Source organism: Callorhinus ursinus, unplaced genomic scaffold (genome assembly GCF_003265705.2).
Source record: "Callorhinus ursinus isolate GAN/ISIS: 27379988/994484 unplaced genomic scaffold, GSC_fseal_2.0 scaffold1, whole genome shotgun sequence".
NCBI lineage: Eukaryota > Metazoa > Chordata > Mammalia > Carnivora > Otariidae > Callorhinus > Callorhinus ursinus.
Genome location: NW_027397063.1, coordinates 57,050,428 through 57,072,542, shown reverse-complemented (window position 1 = coordinate 57,072,542; position 22,115 = coordinate 57,050,428). Strand labels below are relative to the sequence as shown.

The 22,115-nt window shown below is 36.8% G+C and overlaps 1 protein-coding gene across 8 annotated transcripts in view; it reads right to left on the bottom strand.

Annotated features, from left to right (window-relative positions):
* STXBP5L (syntaxin binding protein 5L) overlaps positions 1 to 22,115 on the bottom strand; it is a 404,049-nt gene that overhangs the window by 279,117 nt on the left and 102,817 nt on the right. For all 8 annotated transcript variants that reach the window (XM_073894175.1, XM_073894170.1, XM_073894178.1 and 5 more), the window contains exons 4-5: positions 10,987 to 11,068; positions 1,342 to 1,442 (exon numbers count right to left, since the gene is read on the bottom strand). In XM_073894175.1, coding sequence (XP_073750276.1) covers positions 1,342 to 1,442; positions 10,987 to 11,068 — 183 coding nt within the window. The remainder of the gene's footprint in view (positions 1 to 1,341; positions 1,443 to 10,986; positions 11,069 to 22,115) is intronic.

The window sequence follows — 22,115 nt, the reverse complement described above, 5'->3', positions numbered from 1 at the left end:
GACTGATCTTTAAATTTTTTAATATCCTGAAATTTCTGCTATATTACTTACTTTAAAATTTAAGATAAAATAACCAAAATTAGATCTAATCTAAATAAAGAAATTCCATCTAGTTTTAGCAGACATCTAAAATACAAATTCCCTCCTCTCAAAATATACTGGATATAATAAATATAATTGATGCTGAATCCTAAAAAACTGTAGACATAACACTCATGAATATTGAAGGTTAATGATTTAAAGAGTACAGTATGCACACAAGTGAAAAAAACTTCAGGTAAATAAAAGAATGTCTGCATAACTGCCATCGTTTTTCCTCACATACTTATAAAAACAGATTTACTTCTTTAAACTCTGTCCATATAGTGATGATTCCTTATTAAACTACTACCATTCAACAAAATAAAATAAGCACTATCTTGAGTTCTTAGCAGTGACTGCCTGCCTCCATTATTCACCTACCTCAGTTTGAATAGTACTTGCTAATCTGTGTAAATTTACTTCTCAGGGGTTTCTTTTTCTTTCATTAACATCAAATTTTCCTGTGATGGCCCTTCTCATTCACTGCAAAGAGTTAGATTGTTTTCCAAATAATAAACAAATATCAGGTTATTTTTCAGTTAAATTACAGAGACAGATAATGAAATACAAATTTTACTTATCTCCAGGTGGATTATCAGTTGAGTAGATGTAAATTATGTTCTAGGTCTAATTGACACCAACATTAGAAACATTAAAGTTTGGTAATTTGTTACAAATAAAATCTAGTAAATTTTCCCATATCCATTCATTTAATTTTCTCTTTCTGATTACTAATATTTCATTCTAAAATGGGAGAATCTAAATTCTGATCAAATTACCATCTTGGAAAACATTAAGCTTGTATGTGTAGTATTGCTCAACACTTAGTACCAACATTTTTGGAATCTGGAACTTTTGTCTCAGGGTTTTTTTTCATGTTAAAATATTTAAGCAAAAGAGTTTAGTGTAGGACATAACTGCCATGATCAAAAGGTGTAAAAAAACTTTAGTATTTACTTGACTTTTAAAATTTTAGGTCTGAGTTTTCAGCACCGTGGCCTGGGGGGGAAAAGATGCATCACTGATGCAGTGCCAGTTTATAGCAAGAACAGAAATGGTAGGAGTTCCCCATTAGATGATTGAATCTAATCAATTATGAATTTTCTACAAAAGTAAACTACTATAAAAGCAAGCATAACATCAAATTATTTCCAGATATTAAGATTCTGAAAAAATCTAGTCTTTCAAAAGTTAACCTGAAACTTCTTAGGAAATACTTTTCTCAAACATCAAGAAATTGTTTAACTCAGACATTCTTACCGTTCTCGGTTAAATTTAAGAGAATGAAGAATAGCTGGCCTTTTTTGTCTAAGATTCCACAAATGAAGGGTATCATCTGAACTTGCACTAACCAAAGCACCCTGAAACAAAAAAGAAGACAAAGCAAGTGAGTGACTTCCTTAAGAGTTTTATTTAAGCAAAAACAACAAGATAATTCACTGAATTTTTCACTACTTGAAGAGTTATTTGTATCTATATAACCTAGAAATATAAGGAAAAATAACTGTACATATTTCAATCAGGAAGGCTAAGAATGCTGAGTAGAAGCAAGTGAACTACTACATATAGATTGGTCTGGATGACTACCTCAAGTCATATGTATTTACCACTAGAGAGAAAAAATTATTGTAAGCATCATTAGAACTATTAAGGATTTTTGTATTTTCTTTGGGAAAAACTAAGTTTAATTTTCTTGTCTCTAATATTCACACACATACTATGTAGCTTCCAGAAAAGAAAATATCCAACCCAGTTTTAAAATTGCAATCTGTTCACATAAAAATTCGTCATTTGTAAGGATTTTCTGTACAGTTGGACGGTATATATACTTTCTAAAAAGTATACTTGGTATAATTTATTTTCAATAGATAACTTGTTTCAAGAAGCTTCACCTATGGGGTACCTGGGTGGCTCAGTTGGTTAAGCATCTGCCTTTGGCTCAGGTCATGATCCCAGGGCCCCAGTTCAACTCCCTGCTCAGCAGGGAGTCTGCTTATCCCTCTCCTTCTGCTTCTGCCCCTCCCGCCTCTCTCTCTCTCAAATAAATACAATTTTTTAAAAAAGAAAAGAAAAGAAGCTTAATCTATGATAAAAGAAAACATCTTTAATAAAAGAAAATGTTTCTCCAGCTAGAAATCAGTATAACTACAAAAATAATACCAATTTTTTTACATTGCATCTAAATACAGATGAATTATATTTCAAATACAATAGGATATTTTCTACTTCTTAATACAGCAGATACCATAAGGGCAGATAACTAGTGGCCATGTATGATTTCATACATCTATATGCTTGAACTATTTACTTGAGTTAAGTAAGAATATCTTAAACTATGTCAGAACTTTTACTATTATGAGTTTCCCAGCTAAAAATGCCAATGCTTGCCCTATGACGAAGCCTGAAGGTACTCTAGAGTACTATGTTCTATAAAAGAGATCTTGCAGAATCATGGTATCCTCATATACCCAAAATTCTTTTCATATTTTCCAAAGTAATCTGTTACAAGTAACCTTTCATAGTTTATAACATCAACTACATATATAAAATGATTATCCCATTTAGATGATCAGATATAGTTATACTGAAATTCCTAAGATTTATTTCTTCTTTAGGAATTAAAAGAGAGAAGATAGAAACTGTTACAGAAGAACATTTAGATTCCTAAGATAAAAATGCTCATGTATCCTATCATGCTTCTCTTCATATTGTGTACCTGTGATTTTAGGCTCAAAGAATAACTTTTAAAACACAAATTGTAATCCAAGAGTATACCCATTAAAATATGTTAAAAATGTATATAATTTGCATATTTGTATGTAAGTATATAAATACACATGTTAAAAGTTATACATTGATACATACATTTTAACAAGAACTCAGAGATAATTACATTCCATGCAATAAAATATATTCTATACATGCCTTGAGGAATTTTCTGTTTGTTTGCTTGTTTTATTTATAAACCATCTCCAAATGTTACTTATATACAAACTAGAATGTTATTAGGATTGCTTACAAGTGCTTGATAAGCTCATTTCTTCTTTTTTTTTTTTTTGATACAGGATACTGATCTCCTTTCTAAGGACAATGGAAATTCACTTAAAACAGGGTGAGGATAGAACATGATATATGAAATTAATAAAACATTCTCTAAATAGTTATGTGCTATACAAAAGACGTGATATGCCAAAGGCAATGGAATTAAAGGCAGCATATATTCAGTAATATATAATAATAATAGCCAAATAAATCTAGGAAGGAAGTCAGTATTATTAGTTCTATGATTAAAATAGGAGGCAACTTATCATTTTGGAGGGATGTGAATAGGACCACTTAGCATAACAACATCAACAGAGATTATAAGACACATGAAAGTAAGCACATCAGCAGGGTGTCTAGGGCTTATTTACAAAAGCAAAGTGAATCTATAAGAAGCACAAGTAATAAAGATCTATGAAAAGACTAAAATCTGAATAAAAACATCAGCTGTGAGGTCAGGGACTAAAAAGTTTGGGAAAAGGTAAAGAAATTGAGTGTGAGAGGAGGAAAAGATGGTGGAAGAATAGGGGACCCTATTCCAGCTGGTCCCCTGAATTGAGCTGGATATCTGCCAGACGACTCTGAACCCCCATGAAATCAGCCTGAGATGTAAAAAGATACAACTGGATCGCTACAAAAAGAATATCGCAGGTGGTTGGTGTCAAGGTATAAAGCAGGGAGCTGTGATTCTGAGGGCAGATTTCGGAAGATAAACAGAAGGGGGAGGGAGGCTTTGGGAGCCTGCACTGCTGGTGCGCGAAACCCTCCCGGGCTGGGGATGGGGCACAGACTCGCAGACCAGTAGCAGTGAGGAAAGGACTTTAGGGCAGCCCCCCGACCAAAACCTGGAGCCTCTGGCTGTGCATGGGGCCTGGGAGCGACTAGCAGTTTTAGAAGCACAAGGGCAGAGACGTGCCTGGACCTGGAAGCTGAGGGGCACACAACCCAGGATGCTGCATTTTTTAGCAGCACAGACAGAAAGGGAGATAGAGTGGCCTGGAGAGCTCAATGAAGAGCAGACTGCGATCTCTCTGTTCTGAGACAGAGGGTTAGAAAGAGTCTCTTCTGCTCTGACTCTTGGAAGAGATGCAGAAAGCCACCAGGGAAAGCCACCAGAGAACAAAAGCCCCCCCCAAAAAAACAGTTTTCACTGAGCCCAACACCTCCCCCCCACAGGGGGCAGGGCAACTCTGCCCAAACAGGGTTACCTGAGTAACAGCACGGCAGGCCCCTCCCCCAGAAGACAGGTTGAGAGAACAAGAGGCCGACAACCCTAAAGTCCCTATAAAACAGGTGCATCTTACGTGGGGTGTGGTCAGTAATTTGGACTCTGTACGTTCCCTCAACCACCCCTCAAAAGAATGACTAGGAGAAAGAAACCTCCCCCCAAAGAGGAAAGACTCAGGGACTGTGACTTCTGCCACAGATTTACAAATGGATACAGATATAAACAAGATGTTGGAAATGGACTTCAGGGTAACAGTTATGAAGACAATAGCTAGAATGGAGAAATTGATTAATGGCAACATAGAGTCTCTAAGGACAGAAATGAGAGCTAAACTGGCAGAACTTAAAAATGCTATTAATGAGATACAATCTAATCTAGATACTCTAACAGCTACGGTAAACGAGGCAGAAGAATGAATTAGTGATCTAGAAGACAAATTGATAGAAAAGAAGGAAAAAGAGGAGGCCTGGGAGAAACAGCTTAAAATCCATGATAACAGAATTAGAGAAATAAGTGACGCCATGAAACGTTCCAATGTCAGAATTACTGGGATCCCTGAGGGGGTGGAGAGAGAGGACTAGAAGATATATTTGAGCAAATTGTGGCTGAGAAATTCCCTAATCTGGGGAATGAAACAGATATTCGTGTCCTAGAGGCAGAGAGGACCCCTCCCAAGATCAAGGAAAACAGACCAATGCCCCAGCATGTAATAGTAAAACTCGCAAATCTTAGAAACAAGGAAACCATATTAAGGGCAGTTAGGGGGAAGAGATTCCTTATGTACAGAGGGAGGAACAACAGAATAACGTCAGACCTATCCACAGAGACCTGGCAAGCCAGAAAGGGCAAGCAAGACATATTCAGGGTACTAAATGAGAAGAACATATAGCCAACGATACTTTATCTGGAAAGGCTGTCATTTAGAATGGATGGAGAGATGCAAAGCTTCCAAGACTGGCAGAAATTGAAAGGATATGTGACCACTAAGCCAGCCCCGCAAGAAATATTAAGAGGGGTTCTAAAAAAGGAGAAAGACCCCAAGAGTGATATAGAACAGAAATTTACAGACTATAGAAATAAGGACTTCCCAGGCAACATGATGAAAATAAATTCATATCTTTCAATAATCACTCTCAACGTGAATGGCCTAAATGCTCCCATAAAATGGCACAGGGTTGCAGACTGGATAAAAAGACAGGACCCATCGATACACTGTCTACAAGAGACTCATTTTGAACCTAAGGATACATCCAGACTGAAAGTGAAGGGATTGAGATCCATCTTCCAGGCCAACAGACCTCAAAAGAAAGCTGGTGTAGCAATTCTTATATCAGACAAATTAGATTTTAAGCTAAAGACTGTAATTAGAGACACAGAAGGACACTGTATCATTCTTAAAGCATCTATCCAACAAGATCTAACAACTGTAAATATCTATACCCCCAACATGGGAGCAGTCAACTACATAAGCCAACTGTTAACCAAAATAAAGAGTCATATTGATAATAATACACTAATTGTAGGAAATCTCAATACTCCACTCTCAGCAATAGAGAGATCATTTAAGCAGAAAATCAACAAAGAAACAAGAGCTTTGAATGACACACTGGACCAGATGGACCTCATAGATAATATACAGAACATTCCACCCTAAAACAACAGAATACTCATTCTTCTTGAGCACACATGGAAATTTCTCCAGAATAGACCACATAGGTCACAAATCAGGTCTCAACTGATACCAAAAGATTGAGATTATTCCCTGCATATTCTCAGACCATAATGCTTTAAAATGGGAACACAATCACAAGAAAAAATTTGGAAGAAATTCAAACACTTGGAAGCTAAAGACCACTCTGCTCAAGAATGTTTGGGTCAACCAGGAAATCAAAGAAGAACCTAAACAATTCATGGAAACCAATGAGAATGAAAACACATCGGTTCAAAATCTATGGGATACTGCAAAGGCAGTCCTAAGTGGGAAATACATAGCCATCCAAGCCTCACTCAAAAAAAGAAAAATCCCAAATTCACCAACTAACTTTACACCTTAAAGAACTAGAGAAAAAGCAAGAAACGATGCCTAAGCCACATATTAGAAGAGAAATAATTAAAATTAGAGCAGAGATCAATGAATTAGAAACCAGAAACACAGTAGATCAGATCAACAAAACTAGAAGCTGGTTCTTTGAAAGAATTAATAAGATTGATAAACCACTGGCCAGACTTATCCAAAGAAAAGAGAAAGGACTCAAATTAATAAAATTATGAATGAAAGGGGAGAGATCACAACTAACACCAAGGAAATAGAAACAATTATTAGAAATTATTATCAACAAGTATATGCCCATAAACTAAGCAACCTGGAAGGAATGGATGCCTTCCTGGAAACCTATAACCTCCCAAGACTGAAACAGGAAGAAACTGACAACCTGAATAGGCCAATAACCAGTAACAAGATTGAAGCAGTGATCAAAAATCTCCCAAAAAACAAGAGTCCAGGGCCTGATGGATTCCCTGGGGAATTCTACCAAACATTCAAAGAAGAAATAATACCTATTCTCCTGAAGCTGTTTCAAAAAATAGAAACAGAAGGAAAGCTTCCAGACTCATTCTATGAGGCCAGCATTACCTTAAACCCAAACCAGGCAAAGACCCCATCAAAAAGAATTTCAGACCAATATCCCTGATGAATATGGATTACAAAATTCCCAACAAAATCCTAGCTAATAGGATCCAACAATACATCAGAAGGATCATGAACCACAACCAAGTGGGATTTATCCCTGGGAAGCAAGGGTGGTTCAACATTTGCAAATCAAACAATGTGATAGAACACATTAATAAGAGGAGAGAGAAGAACCATATGGTCCTCTCAATTGATGCAGAAAAAGCATTTGACAAAATACAGCATTCTTTCCTGATTAAAACTCTTCAGAGTATAGGGATAGAGGGAACATTCCTCAAGTTCATAAAATCCATCTATGAAAAACCCACAGCGAATATTATCCTCAATGGGGAAAAGCTGAGAGCCTCTCCCTTAAGATCAGGGACACGACAAGGATACCCACTATCACCACTATTGTTCAACATAGTACTAGAAGTCCTAGCAACAGCAATCAGACAACAAAAAGAAAATAAGGTATACAAACTGGCAAAGAAGAAGTTAAACTCTGTCTCTTTGCAGAAGACATGATATTTTATGTGGAAAATCCAAAAGACTCTACCCCGAAATTACTAGAACTCATACAGCAATTCAGTAATGTGGCAGGATACAAAATCAATGTACAGAAAGCAGTTGCTTTCTTATATACTAACAATGTAACTGTAGAAAGAGAAATTAAAGAATCGATTCCATTTACAATAGCACCAAAAACCATAAGATACTTCAGAATAAACCTAACCAAAGAGTTAAAGGATCTATACTCTAGGAACTACAGAACACTTATGAAACAAACTGAAGACATAAAAAGATGGAAAAACATTCCATGCTCATGGATCGGAAGAATAAACATTGTTAAAATGTCTATGCAACCCAGAGCAATCTATACCTTCAATGCCATCCCAGTCAAAATTCCAATGACATTTTTCAAAGTGCTGGAACAACAATCCTAAAATTTGTATCGAATCAGAAAAGACCCTGAATCGCCAAGGAAATGTTGAAAAAGAAAAACACAGCTGGGGGCATCACGTTGCCTGATTTCAAGCTATATTACAAAGCTGTGATCACCAAGACAGAATGGTACTGGCACAAAAACAGACATATAGACCAATGGAACAGAATAGAGAGCCCAGATATGGACCCTCAATTCTATGGTCAAATAATCTTCGACAAAGCAGGAAAAAATATGCAATGGAAAAAAGACAGTCTCTTCAATAAATGGTGCTGGGAAAATTGGGCAGCTATATACAGAAGAATGAAACGACCATTCTCTAACACCATACACAAAGATAAACTCAAAATCGGTGAAAGACCTCAATGCGAGACAGGAATCCATCAAAATCCTAGAGATGAAAATAGGCAGTAATCTCTTTGACATTGGCCACAGCAACTTCTTTCAAGACATATCTCCAAAGGCAAGTGAAACAAAAGCAAAAGTGAACTTTTGGGATTTCATCAAGATAAAAAGTTTCTGCACAGCAAAGGAAACCATCAACAAAAGAGGCAACCCACAGAATGGGAGAAGATGTTTGCAAATGACAGTACAGACAAAGGACTGTTATCTAAGATCTATAAAGAACTTCTCAAACCCAAAAAACAATAATCAAGTCAAAAAATGGGCAGAAGACATGAACAGCCACTTCTCAAAAGAAGAGATACAAATGGCTAACAGACACATGAAAAAATGTTCATCATCATTAGACATCAAGGAAATTCAAATCAAAACCACATTGAGATACCACCTTAATGCCAGTTAGAATGGCAAAAACTGACAAGACAAGAAATAATAAATGTTGGAGAGGTTGTGGAGAAAGGGGAACCCTCTTACACTGTTGGTGGGAATGCAAGTTGGTACAGCCACTTTGGGAAACAGTGTGGAGGTGCCTAAAAAAATTAAAAATAGAGCTACCCTATGACCCAGCAATTGCACTACTGGATATTTAACCCAAAGACATAGATGTAATGAAAAGAAGGCCATATGCACCTCCAATGTTCATAGAAGCAATGTCCGCAATAGCCAAACTGTGGAAAGGGCCGAGATGCCCTTCAACAGATGAATGGATAAAGAAGAAGTGCTCCATATAAACAATGGAATATTACTCAGCCGTTGGAAAGGATTAATACCCAACTTCTACATCAACATGGATGGGACTGGAGGAGATTATGCTAAGTGAAATAAGTCAAGCAGAGAAAGTCAATTGTCATATGGTTTCACTTATTTGTGGAACATAAGGAATGGCATGGAGGACATTAGGAGAAGGAAGGGAAAAATGAAGGGGGGGGGAATTGGAGGGAAAGATGAACCATAAGAGACTATGGACTCTGAGTAACAAACTGAGGGTTCTAGAGGGGAGGGGGGTGGAGGGATGGGTTAGCCCAGTGATGGGTATTAAGGAGGGCATGTATTGCATGGAGCACTGGGTGTTATACGCAAACAATGAATCCTGGAACACTACATCAAAAACTAATGAGGTACTGTGCTGACTAACAAAATTAAATTAAATTAAAAAAAAAAGAAACTGAGTGTGAGATGGATCAGGGTGACTACTTCAGGCTAGACAATGTAAACAACTGAAGGATGTTGAAGGCTTGTCTTTTTACTTATTCAGCATAGAGGCAAACTTAGGGACTTGAAGATAATTCTCAGAGGATGGAAACCAGAGAAAATTACCTGGAAACAAGTTATGCCTGCTAGTACACTACCATGCAGAAGGCAAAAAGTTGAGATGTCTCCACTAGAGTGACACAGAGACTTCAAAAAGGTTGGCATTCTAAATACTAATGACAAGTATTACAATAAAATATTTTTTTAAAATTTCCCTTTTCTTTCTTATCTCCCTCTCTCATTGTGGTACCCCATAGCAAGTATACCTACAAGGTAAAATACGCTAGGTTTGTCAATAAGGAGAATCTCACTGACTTCTGAGAAAGAGTTTGAACCAAGATAAGTAAAAAGTGGACATCTGCCAACATCACAAATTTTTCATGCCTTAAAGTGTCTCTGAGACAAAAATCTATGAACCATTTTATCCATGTTTATGATTATAAAATTCTTAGAAAAAAACATATATGAAAATATATGGAGATATGGAATAAGAGATCATTCATACCATAAGAAAACAACCAGCAGTACTTCATTTTTTTTTTTCCTCAAGGCATTGAGTTCAGTCTGCTAAGTGCCTGGATTTGGTATGGCACAAATTTTTAAGGAATTTTTGCATTGACAGCTAGGTTAACTGAAAACACCTCTAAAAGACACAATGATCCACTTAAAATGTGAGTAAAAAATGAGTCCAGAAGGCCTTAAGAAGCCTTTAACTGATGGAAGATCTGTAACTTTTCTGAGCTTTTTAAATACATACTCTGTCTTTAGGAAGTTCCTCATCACCCTAGGTCTATAGAATAGGGATAGGGTAGGGAATCAATTGTCATAATAGCTATGGATACCTAAATAAATACAAATGCATATATGTACCAATAAATATATCTGTATAGATAGATGATTGATAGGTAGATAGATAGATAGATAGCAGAACCCATAGGAAAATAACTGAAAAAGTTATTTCCTGAAAGATAAGGGCAAAACATGAAGTTAATGCTGATTATAAAATTTAAATTAGTATGCTGAAGAAAAGTTTAGTAGTTGATGGAGCAATTAGAGTTTTAGTAATTTTTTTAAAAACATGTAGATAATCTGCAAATTATGCTGCATTATAATAACAGAATCTTCTGATATATGCAACCTTTCTCCTTTAAAATATAATAAATTGACAAATACTGAAGTAGTCTTTTATAAGAAATGTGACCATGAATAATATTGCACACATATATATCTTTAAACATTTAGAATATATAAAAAATAACATACTTAAGTACAAATATATTTTATATATCATAATATAAAAAAGATCACATCAACTAATGTAGTGTGTATATTTACGTCTCTGTGATAAATAGTCAAGAAAATCCTTACCTCATTGATCAAGAATTGGAGCTGCAGGACAGCTGCACCACTCTCATGTTGGCAATAACAATCAACGCCAGGTCTCCCAAGTCTAATATATTAAAAGTCAAGGATTCTAACATTTTAATTAGTACTAATATTAATGAGTAAAGTAAAAACTAACTTACTTAGCATCTAATGTTTTGCTTTTTAGTTATCCTTATTTTGCAAATAAAGAGTCAAAAAATCTTAGTTAATACAAATTACATTATATAGCATAGGACATCAGCAAAATGGCCAAATAGGACATCTCTTGCACATATCACCTCCTTGACAATGATAATTTGCCATCCATGCACAAACAAAAGTGCCTTCCTGGGAGCTTCCAGATCTAGATAGGAGACTGTGAAACTACAGTGCAGTCCAAGAATGAAGAGAGTTGTACTGAGAAGGCAGGCTTACACCAGGCAGCTGATTTACTGACTGTAGTCTCAGCTACAGAAACAGAAATACCTCTGTGCCCCTGAAAACTCAGCTATAGATAGCCTATTCAGCTTGGGGTCTGTCACCAGCATGTACTATATGCCAAGAGATCTGCACATCAAGTGATAGTCATACAAACCTCATTTCAACTGTGGATCCAGAAGTGGTATTTGAACCAGCTCAAGCTCTTCTTGGCTGCAGTGCAGGAGCCCCTGGAGGTAAGCCCACCAAATTCAGGCAGATCAAAGATCTGAAATGGACTTGTAACTGGGCTCCAGCCCATCCCAGCCACAGTCTAGGAACAATCTTGCTGGTACAGGGACCCTGTTGGAGACACTCTTGTCTGTGCCCCTAGAGATCCTGAAGGGGCCCTATATGTGCTCCATCTTCCTCACAGCAACAGTCAGTCAGTCTGCCAGCAGTCCTGAGGGTCCAGGGTCCCAGCAGAAGACATTCCCATCTGTGTATCTGAAGATCTGGAAAGGGTCTCATCCTCTCCTCCCCACCCTTCCAGTCACAGTCCACAGGTAAGAATGCTGGCATGAGAACCAGGCTGCAGACACTCCCATCTGTGCTCACAGGGATCCTGAAAGGGCCAATACATAAGCCCAGCCTCCTCCCAGTCATAGTCAGGCAACAGTCCTGAGGGTCCAGGGTTCCAGGGGGAAACATTCCTGGATACAACCCTGATGACTCTGAAAGGGCCTTATACTCAGCTCCAGCTCCTCCAACAGCAATCTATGAATAGTCGTGCTGCCACAGAGACCTAGCAGGAGACACTCCTGTTTGTACTCCCAGTGATCCCTATACTGGGTAACAGCCCCTCCCAGCCTCAATCCATGAGCAATCCTATAAGCACAGGGACCTGGTAAAAGACACAACTGTACCCCAAAATTTCCTGAAAGGGCCCTATACTTGGCTTGAGCCCCTCTGGCCATGGTCAGGGACCAATCCAACCTATCCAGTGACTTGGAGGGAGACATCCCATCTGTGCCCCCAGAGCCAGGTCTGCAAACCTTAATCTTGGCTGTGGAATGTGAAACAGCCCTGAGGCTCAGTTCCAGCACCTCTCAGCCACAGTTCAGGATCAATCCTGCCCACCCAGGGAGCCATCCAGTAATGAGGCAGCAGTTCTCCCAGGGATCTGATGGGAGCCACATCTACCATTTACCTGATCATAGGCCCACTGACTGTTTACCTGATAATAGGACCCACATGTGGACCCTTGTCCAGTACCACCCTACTGACAAGGTACTAGAGGCAACAGTTGCATGCACCTAGGGACCAGAAGTGATCCACACTGGCCTAAGCCCTGGTAACAAGCCCAACCACAGACTCCACTGCAGATCCAGTGACAGCCTTGTAACTGGCTCCAACACAGCACAACTGCAAGTCTGGAGATAATACTATCAGCCCAGGGAATAGGACAAAAAAAAAGGTCTTTATCTTAGAGTCTATAAAGACTGAAAGAAGTGTTTGCCCCTACAAATGCAGAGATGTCAATGCAAGGCAACATGGATCATGAAGAATCAAACGTATCATCACCAACAAACACTGATAGCACTCCAGTAACGGACCCCAAAGAAATGGAGATTTATGATTTGCCCATCAATTAAAATAATCATCTTTAAAAAATTGATTTAAATGCAAAAGAACACAGATAGCTAAAGAAAAACAGGAAAATAATTCATGAACAAAATGCACTTAATAAAGAAACAGAAACTATAGAAAAGAACCAAACAGAAATCCTGGAGTTCAAGAATACAATGCCAGAAATGAAGAATTCAAAACAGAGCTTCAATAACAGCCCTGATCACACAAAAGAATTAGAAAACACAAAGATAAATCATCTGAAATTAGCCACTTAGAGGAACAAGAAGAAGGAAGAGTGAAGAAAGCCTAAGTAAATTATGGGATACCAACAAGCAAATGGGCACATGCATCATGAGAGTCCCAGAAGAAAAAGAAGAGGAGAAAAAAGCAGAAAGATCATTTAAAGAAAAAAACAGCTGAAAACTTCCCAAATCTTGGAAAAGATGTAGACATCCAGGTACAGGAAGCTCAAAGGAACCCAAGCAAGATCAACCCAAAGATTACGCTGAGAAATATTGTAACCAAAATGCTTAAAGTCAAAGACAAGGAGATAATTTTGAAAGCAACAAGTGAAAAGCAATTTGTCAATACAAAAAACCCACATAAGACTATCAGTGGATTTCTCTGCAGAAATCTAGCAGGCCAGGAGTTAGTGGAATGATATCTTTCAGAGTAATGAAAGAAAAAAAAAACTGCCAACCAAGAATGCCATACCCAGCAAAACTGTCTTTCAGAAATGAAGGAAAGATAAACACATTCCTGGACAAAGAATAGCTAAGGTAGTTCGTTACCACTAAACCTGCTGTTACAAAAAATGTTAAAGGGAGCTCAAGCTGAAATGAAAGGACACTATGTAACAACATGAAAACATAAAAGCATAAAACTCATTTATAAGAGTAAATAGTTAAATTTGGAATACCTCAGTACTGTAATGGTGGTATATAAATTACTTTTATCTCTATTATAAAAACTGACGATAATATTTAAAAAATTGTAGGTATAATAATTTGTTAATGGATGTACAATATATAAAGATGTAAAATGTGACAATAGCATAAAATTTGGGGGGAGGAGAAGTAAAAGTGTAGAGTATTGTATGTGATTGAAAGTGAGTTGTTATCAGCTTAAAATAGACTTATATCTCTAAGATGTTTTACATAAGTCTCATGGTAACTAAAAAGAAAAGGAAATCTATAGTATTTACATAAAAATTAGAGAAAAGAATTAAAGCACATAAAAATATATACAAAAAATAACACAAATTAAGAGATGAAGAAAAGAACAAAGGAACTAAAAAATTCAGAAAACAATTTAAAAATGGCAATAGTAAGTACTTACCAACCAATAATTAATTTAAATGTAAGTAAACTAATTCTTTAATCAAAAGACACAAAAGTGGCTAAACGGATAAAATACAAGATCCAGATATGTGGTCTATACCAGACACTCTCTTTAGCTTTATGGATACACATAGGCAGAAATGGAAGGGATGGGAAAAGATATTCTATGCACTATACTGATGTCAGATAAAACAGACTTTTCTCAAAATCAGTGGCAAGAGGAAAATGTTGACATAGTGATAAAGGGGTCAATTCATCAAGAGGATATAACAATTATAAATACATATGTACCAACACTGGAGCACCTATATATTTAAAGCAAATATTAGAACTGGAGGGAGAAATAGAAGGCAATACAATACTAGTAAGACACTTAAATACCCACTTTCAACGTTAGAGAAATCATCTAGACAGAATTAATAAGAAAACAGCGAAGCTAAATAACACCAGAGACTAAATGGACCTAACAGACATATAAAGTAACAGACATATAAAGAACATTCCATTCAAGAAACCAGAATTAACATTCTTCTCAAATGCACACAAAACATTCTCCAAGATAGATCATATGTTGGAACACAAAGCAAGAAGATTGAAACTATTTCTAATATCTTTTCTGACCACAGTGCTATTACACTAAAAATCAGGAGGAAAACTGGAAAATTCACAAATATGTGAAAAGTAAACAACACAATTCTGAACAACTAATGGATCAAAGAAGAAACCAAAAGGGAAATCATATAATATCTTGAGACAAACGGAAATGAAAACAAGACATACCAAAACTTATGGAATACAGGAAAGCAGTTCTACAAGAAAATTTATAGCAACAAATGCCAAAAATAAGAGAAAGATCGCAAATAACCTAATTTTACACCAAAAGGAACTAGAAAAAGAACAAACTAAGCCCAAGTTAGCAGAAGAAAGGAAAAGATCAGAGTGGAAAAAACTAAAATAGAGACTAAAGAAACAATAGGAAAAAAATCAATGAAACTAAGAGCCATTTTTTTGGTGGGATAAACAAAATCAACAAACCTTTAGCTGAAGTAATCAAGAAAAAAAGAGAAGACTCAAATAAATGTATAAATGAAAGAGAAGACATTACACATTATCCCACAGAATTACAAAAAATCATAGAAGCTACTATGAACAATTATATGTAAACAAATTGGACAACTGAAAAGCAATGGATAAATTCCTAGAAAGAATGAATTATGAAGAAACAGAAAATCTAAACAGACTAACAGTGACGAAAGGGATTGAAGCAACAAACACAACCTCCCTTGGGGCAACTAGGTGGCTCAGTTGGTTGAGTGTCTGACTCTTGGTTTTGGCACAGGTCATGATCTCAGGGTCATAGGATCAAGCCCCAGGTCAGGCTCTGCGTTCAGTGCAGAATCTGCTTGAGATTCACTCTCCATCTCTCTCTGCCGTTCCCCCTGCTCACACTTGTGCTCCCTCTCTCTCTCTCTCTCAAAAATAAATAAATAGGGGCACCTGGGTGGTACAGTCAGATAAGCATATGACTCTTAGTTTTGGCTCAAGTCATGATCTGAGGGTCGTGAGATTAAGCCAGGTGTCGGGGTCCATGCTCAGCATGGAGTCTGCTTGAGATTCTCTCTTCCTCTTCCTCTGCCCCTCCTGCTTGTGCTTGCTTTCTCTTTCTCTCTCTCTCCCTCAAATACATAAATAAATCTTTAAAAATAATAATACAAATAAATAAATCTTTAAAAAAAATCAAAACCTCCCAATAAAGGAAAGCCTAAGACCAGATGGTTCCAGAGAACATTTAAAGAATTAATGCCAATCTTTCTCAAAGTCTTCTAAAGGAATGAAGAGGAGAAAACACCCTTAAACTCAGTTTCCAAGGTCAACTTTACTCTGATACCAAATCCAGATAAGGATAATATAGGAAAAGTAAACTACAGCCAATACCCCTGATGAACATAGATGCAAAAATTCTCTCCAAAATATTAGCAAACCAAATTCAACAGCACACAAAATGAATCAGACACCAAGACTAAGTAGGATTAATCCTTGAGATGCAAGGATGGTCCAACATACATAAATCAATAAATGTGATACACTACATTAACAAAATGGAAGAGAAAAATCATGATTCTCCAGAAGATGCAGAAAAAAATTTTGACAAAATCCAACACTGTTTCATGAAAAAACTCTCAATAGATTGGGTATAGAAAGAACATACCTAAATATAATAAAGGCCATATATCACAAACACACAGCTAATATCATACTTGTTATAAAAAGTTGAAAGCTTTTCCTCTAAAATCAAGAAGACAACAGTGCCCACTCTTATCACACCCATTCAACACAGTACCAGAAGTCCTAGGAAGAACAATAAGACAAGAAAAAGAAATAAAAGGCATCTAAGTCATAAAGGAAGAAGCAATATTGTCTCTTTTTGCAGATGACATAATATTATATGTAGAAAATCCTAAAAATAATACCAAAAAACACTAGAAATAATAAGTTAATTTAGTAAAGTTGCAGAATACAAAACCAACATACAAAAATCAGTTGCATTTCTATACACAAAGAACAAAATATCAGAAAGAAATAAAGAAAACAATCCCACTTACATCAGCAAAAAACAAAAACAAAAAACAATAAAATACGTAGGAATAAATTTAACCAAGAACGTGAGGATCTATAAAATAAAAACTATAAGGGGACCTGGGTGGCTCAGTTGGTTAAGCAACTGCCTTCGGCTCAGGTCATGATCCTGGAGTCCCAGGATCGAGTCCCATATTGGGCTCCCTGCTCAGCAGGGAGTCTGCTTCTCCCTCTGACTGTACCCCCTTTTGTGCTCTCTCTCCAATAAATAAATAAAATAAAAATAAATAAAAAATAAAAACTATAAGATAATAATAAAAGAAACTGAAGAAGACACAAATAGAAAAATACCTTGTGTTCATGACTCTGAGTTAATACTGTTAAAATGTCCATACTATTCACAGCTATGTATAGATTATCAAAATTCCAGTTTTTACAGAAATAGAAAAAAAATCCTAAAATTTATATGGAATGAGGAAAGATCCCAAATAGCCAAAGTACTTCTGAGAAAGAAGAATAAGGCTGGAAGCATCACACTTTCTGATTTCAAACTGTATTAGAAAGCTATAGTAACCAAAACAGTATGAGTGTAGCATAAAAACAGACACATACCAATAAGACAGAATCAAAAGCACAGAAATAAACCCACCCATATACAGTCAACTGATATTTGATAAGGGAGCCTGGAATACACAATAGGGAAAGGACAGTCTCTTCAATAAATGCTGTTGGGTGTTTTCTATACACATAGATGGATATTCGCATACAAAAAAAAAAAAGATGGAATTGAACCTCATTCACATCATTCACAAAAATTAACATGAAATGGATTAAAAATGTAAATGTAAGACCTAAAACCACAAAACTACAAGAAAACAGAGGCAAAAATCTCCTTTACATTGATTTTGGCAGTGAGTTTTTACACATGACACCAAAAAGCACAATCAACAAAAGTAAAAATAAACAAGCAGAACTACATCAAACTAAAAAGCTTCTATATAGCAAAAGATAATTGACAGAATGAAGAAATGACCTGTACAATGGGAGAAAATATCAGCAAACCATATATCAGATAAGAGGTTAATATCCAAAATATATAAAGAATTCATAAAAATCAAAAGCAAAATTTTTAAAAAATTGGACAAAGGGCCTCAATACATTTTCACAAAGACATACAAATGGCCAATATGTATATAAGAAGAGTCTCAATATCAATAATCACCAGAGAAATGCAAATCTGAAACCACAATGAGCTATTACCTCACACTTGTTAGAATGGCTATTAAGACAAGAGATAAGAGAAGATGGAAAGATGGCAAAGTAGGAAGACTCTAAGCTCATCTCATCCCACGAATAAGATAACACTAACATCAGTATAAATAATACAGAAAATAAGACTGGCAGAACAAACTCTACAACTAAAGGTAGAGAGTAGGCCACATCGAAGAGCTTAGGAAGAGAAATGTGGTGGGAAGCTAAATGGATCATGGGCTGTCCACAAGAGGGATAGCGCATCAGGCATAGAGAAAGGAGAGGAAGAGACTATCACACTGGGGAGCCAGTGCTAGCTGGAATTTAAATAAAACTTAAAAAAAAATCATTTCACCATATATACAAGGGTTTTCCAATGGGCTTCCCATTCTATTCCATAGGTCTATATATCTGTCTCTGTGCTAGTACCATATTGGTTTAGTTACCATGGCTTTGTAATAAATATTAAAATCAAGAAGTCTGAGACTTCTAACTCTGTTCTCTTTTAAGTAAGCTCTATGCCCACCTGTGGACCTTAATTCACAAATCCAAAATCAAGAGTCACATGCTCTACAAACTGAGCCAGACAGGAGTCACTCTTACAAGATTATTTTGGCAATTTGAGGTCCCTTTTGCAAATCCATATGAAATTTAAGATGAATTTTTCCATTTCTGCAAAAAATACATTGAGTTTGACTTCACTGAATGTGTAGATCACTTTGATTAGTATTGACATCTTAACAACATTCAGCCTTCTAACCCATGAACACAGGCTATCTTTCCATTTCTCATGTCTTAACTTTCTTCTAGAAACAATTTATAGTTTTCAGTGTACAATTCTTTTGCTTCCTTGATTAAATTTATTCCTAAATATTTTGGTCTTTTTTATGGTATTGTAATTGAAGCTGTTTTTTTAATTTCCTTTTCAGATTGTTTATTGTTAATGTATAGAAAAAATAATTTTTGTTCATTGATTTTGTATCCTGTAGCTTTCCTGGGTTCATTTATTAGTTCCAAAAATTTTGTGTGTGCAGAAGCATCAGGGTTTCTCCTTTACTCTGAAAGACAATTTCCTAAATGTTAAGTTTTTCTTCCAACAGTTAAATATTTTACGCTACTCTTTTTTCTTCCATGGTTTCTAAATAAAAGTTCACAGTAATTCTTAACCTTGTTCCTCTATGGTAAGGTGGTTTCCTTCCTATAGCTTCCGTCAACACTTCTCTTTGCATTTGTTTATCTACAGTGATATGCCAACTGAAATTTTCTTTATTAAAAAATTTATCTTAGCAAGATGACAGAACAGTAGGAGACCTAAATTTCATCTGGTCCCAGGATATCAGCTAGAGAGGGATCAAACCATTCTGAATACCTACGAACTCAACAGGAGATCAAAGAAAAGAATAGCAACGACTCTCTGAACAGAAAAGTGACCACTTTCTGGAAGGTAGGACTTGTGGAGAAGTGAATCTGAGGCGATATTTGGGGAGACAGATGGCGGGGGATGGGGCCTCCATCAGCCACTACTGGCAAGTGATAGAGCAGCAGAGCACAAAATCGGAACTTTTAGAAGTCAGCTCTGCTGAGGGACATAGCTCCAGTGGCTAAGCGGGGGGTGGAACCCTCACTGGGACAGTGTGGTCTCAGGATCCTTGGGGTCACAGAAAGACCGGGAGTGCCTGAGTGTGGCAGAGCTCCCAGGTATCAGAGCGGGGAAGCCAGCTGCAGAGACGGTTCCGAGGAGTGGGCTCTCAGCTCGGGGTTGCCATAAACCATGATCTGTGACACAGTTAGGCCACTGATCATCCAGCAGGGAGCCAACAAGCGGCAGATCTGCGGAGACTCCCCATCCTCCCCCGGGAGGAAAGGTGCGGGAGCACACTGCAGGGATCTGCTGGGTTTGGAGACTCCACACAGGGTCGGGTGCCAGAGATAGAAATGCTCAGTGACAGGCCGGGTGAGCACAGTGCGGCCAGAGACCGGGGAGAAGGGAGTGATTGACTGCTTTTCTCTGGGGGCTCACTGAGAAGTGGGGCCCCAGGTTCTCGGCTCCTCCAGGGCAGAGATTGGGAGGCTGCCATTTTCACTCTCATCCTCCAAAGCTGTACGAAAAGCTTGAAGGGAATGAGAGCTCCAGAGAGCAAACCCAAGCAGATTACTTAGCCCAGACTGGCAAGGGTGGGGCAACTGGGCCACCAGCAAAGACATTTAAGAACCATGACAACAGGCCTCTCTCCCAGAAAATCAGCAAGAACAGCCAACCAAGACCAAGTTTACCCATCAATGAGAATGGCAGAACTCCAGTGCTAGGGGAATACTGCACATAGAATTCATAGCTTTTTTCCCATTATTCTTTAATCTTTCAAAGGTAATTTTTTTAACTTTCTTTTTCTTTTTCTTTTTGAATTTTTCTTTTTCCCTTTTTAAACTAACAACTTATCAACCCATTTTTTAAAATCTTTTTTATTTTTCATTTTTAGAGACATATTCCATCCCTTCATAGTAGTTAACCTTAATTTTGGTATATATATAACTTGTTTTCTCTTTACAATTTCTTCTAACAGACCAAAATATACCCTAAATCTCTAGTGTATAGCTTTGTTCTAGTCTCCTCCCTGATCACATTCTCTCCCTTTATTTTTTTCTTAAATCCTCTTTATTTTTTCAACCAAATTCTTATCTTATCAATTCCTTTTATAATTTTCATCTTTACAGTCATATTCCATCCTTTCATTGTATTTATCCTATTTTTGTACGTACATAAGTTTTTATTTTTTTTTAATTTTGGGAGGCATTTTCTTCTAACAGACCAAAATACACCCCAAATCTAGTATGTGGCACTGATCTATGCACCAGCCTGATCATATTTGATCATATTCTGGTTTTTTATTTTTTGAATCTTTTTTTTTCTTTTTTCTTTCTCTCCCTTTCTTTTTCCCCGGTTTCAGATCTCTTCTGATTTGTTTAGTGCATATTTTTCTGGAGTTGTTATTACCCTGTTAGCATTTTGTTCTCTCATTCATCTATTTCCTTCTGGACAAAATGACAAGACAGAAAAAATCACCTCAAAAAAAGAACAAGAGGCAGTACCGACCTCCAGGGACCTAATCAATACGGACATTAGTAAGGTGTCGGAACTAGAGTTCAGAATGACGATTATAAAGATACTAGCTGGGCTTGAAAAAAGCATGGAAGTTATTAGAGAAATCCTTTCTGGAAAAATAAAAGAACTAAAATCTAACCAAGTCAAAATCAAAAAGGCTATTAATGAGATGTAATAAAAAAATGGAGACTCTAAATGCTAGGATAAATGAGGCAGAAGAGAGAATTGGTGATCTAGAAGACGAAATGATGGAAAATAAAGAGAGAAAAAGAGATAAACAACTACTGGATCACAAGGGCAGAATCCGAGAGATAAGCAATACCATAAGATGAAACAATATTAGAATAACTGGGATCCCAGAAAAAGAAGAAAGAGAGAGAGGGGCAGAAGGTATATTGGAGCAAATTATAACAGAGAACTTCCCTAATTTGGGGAAGGAAACAGGCATCAAAATCCAGGAGGCACAGACAACCCCCCTCAAAATCAATAAACATAGGTCAACACCCTGACATCTAATAGTAAAACTTACGAGTCTCAGAGACAAAGAGAAAATCCTGAAAGTAGCTCGGGAGAAGAGATATGTAACCTACAATGGTAGAAACATTAGATTGGCAACAGACCTATCCACAGAGACCTGCCAGGCCAGAAAGGACTAGCACGATATCTTCAGAGCACTAAATGAGAAAAATATGCAGTCAAGAATACTATATCCAGCTAGGCTGTCATTGAAAATAGGAGAGATAAAAAGCTTCCAGGACAAACAAAAACTAAAGGAATTTGCAAACACAAAACCAGCCCTACAAGAAATATTGAAA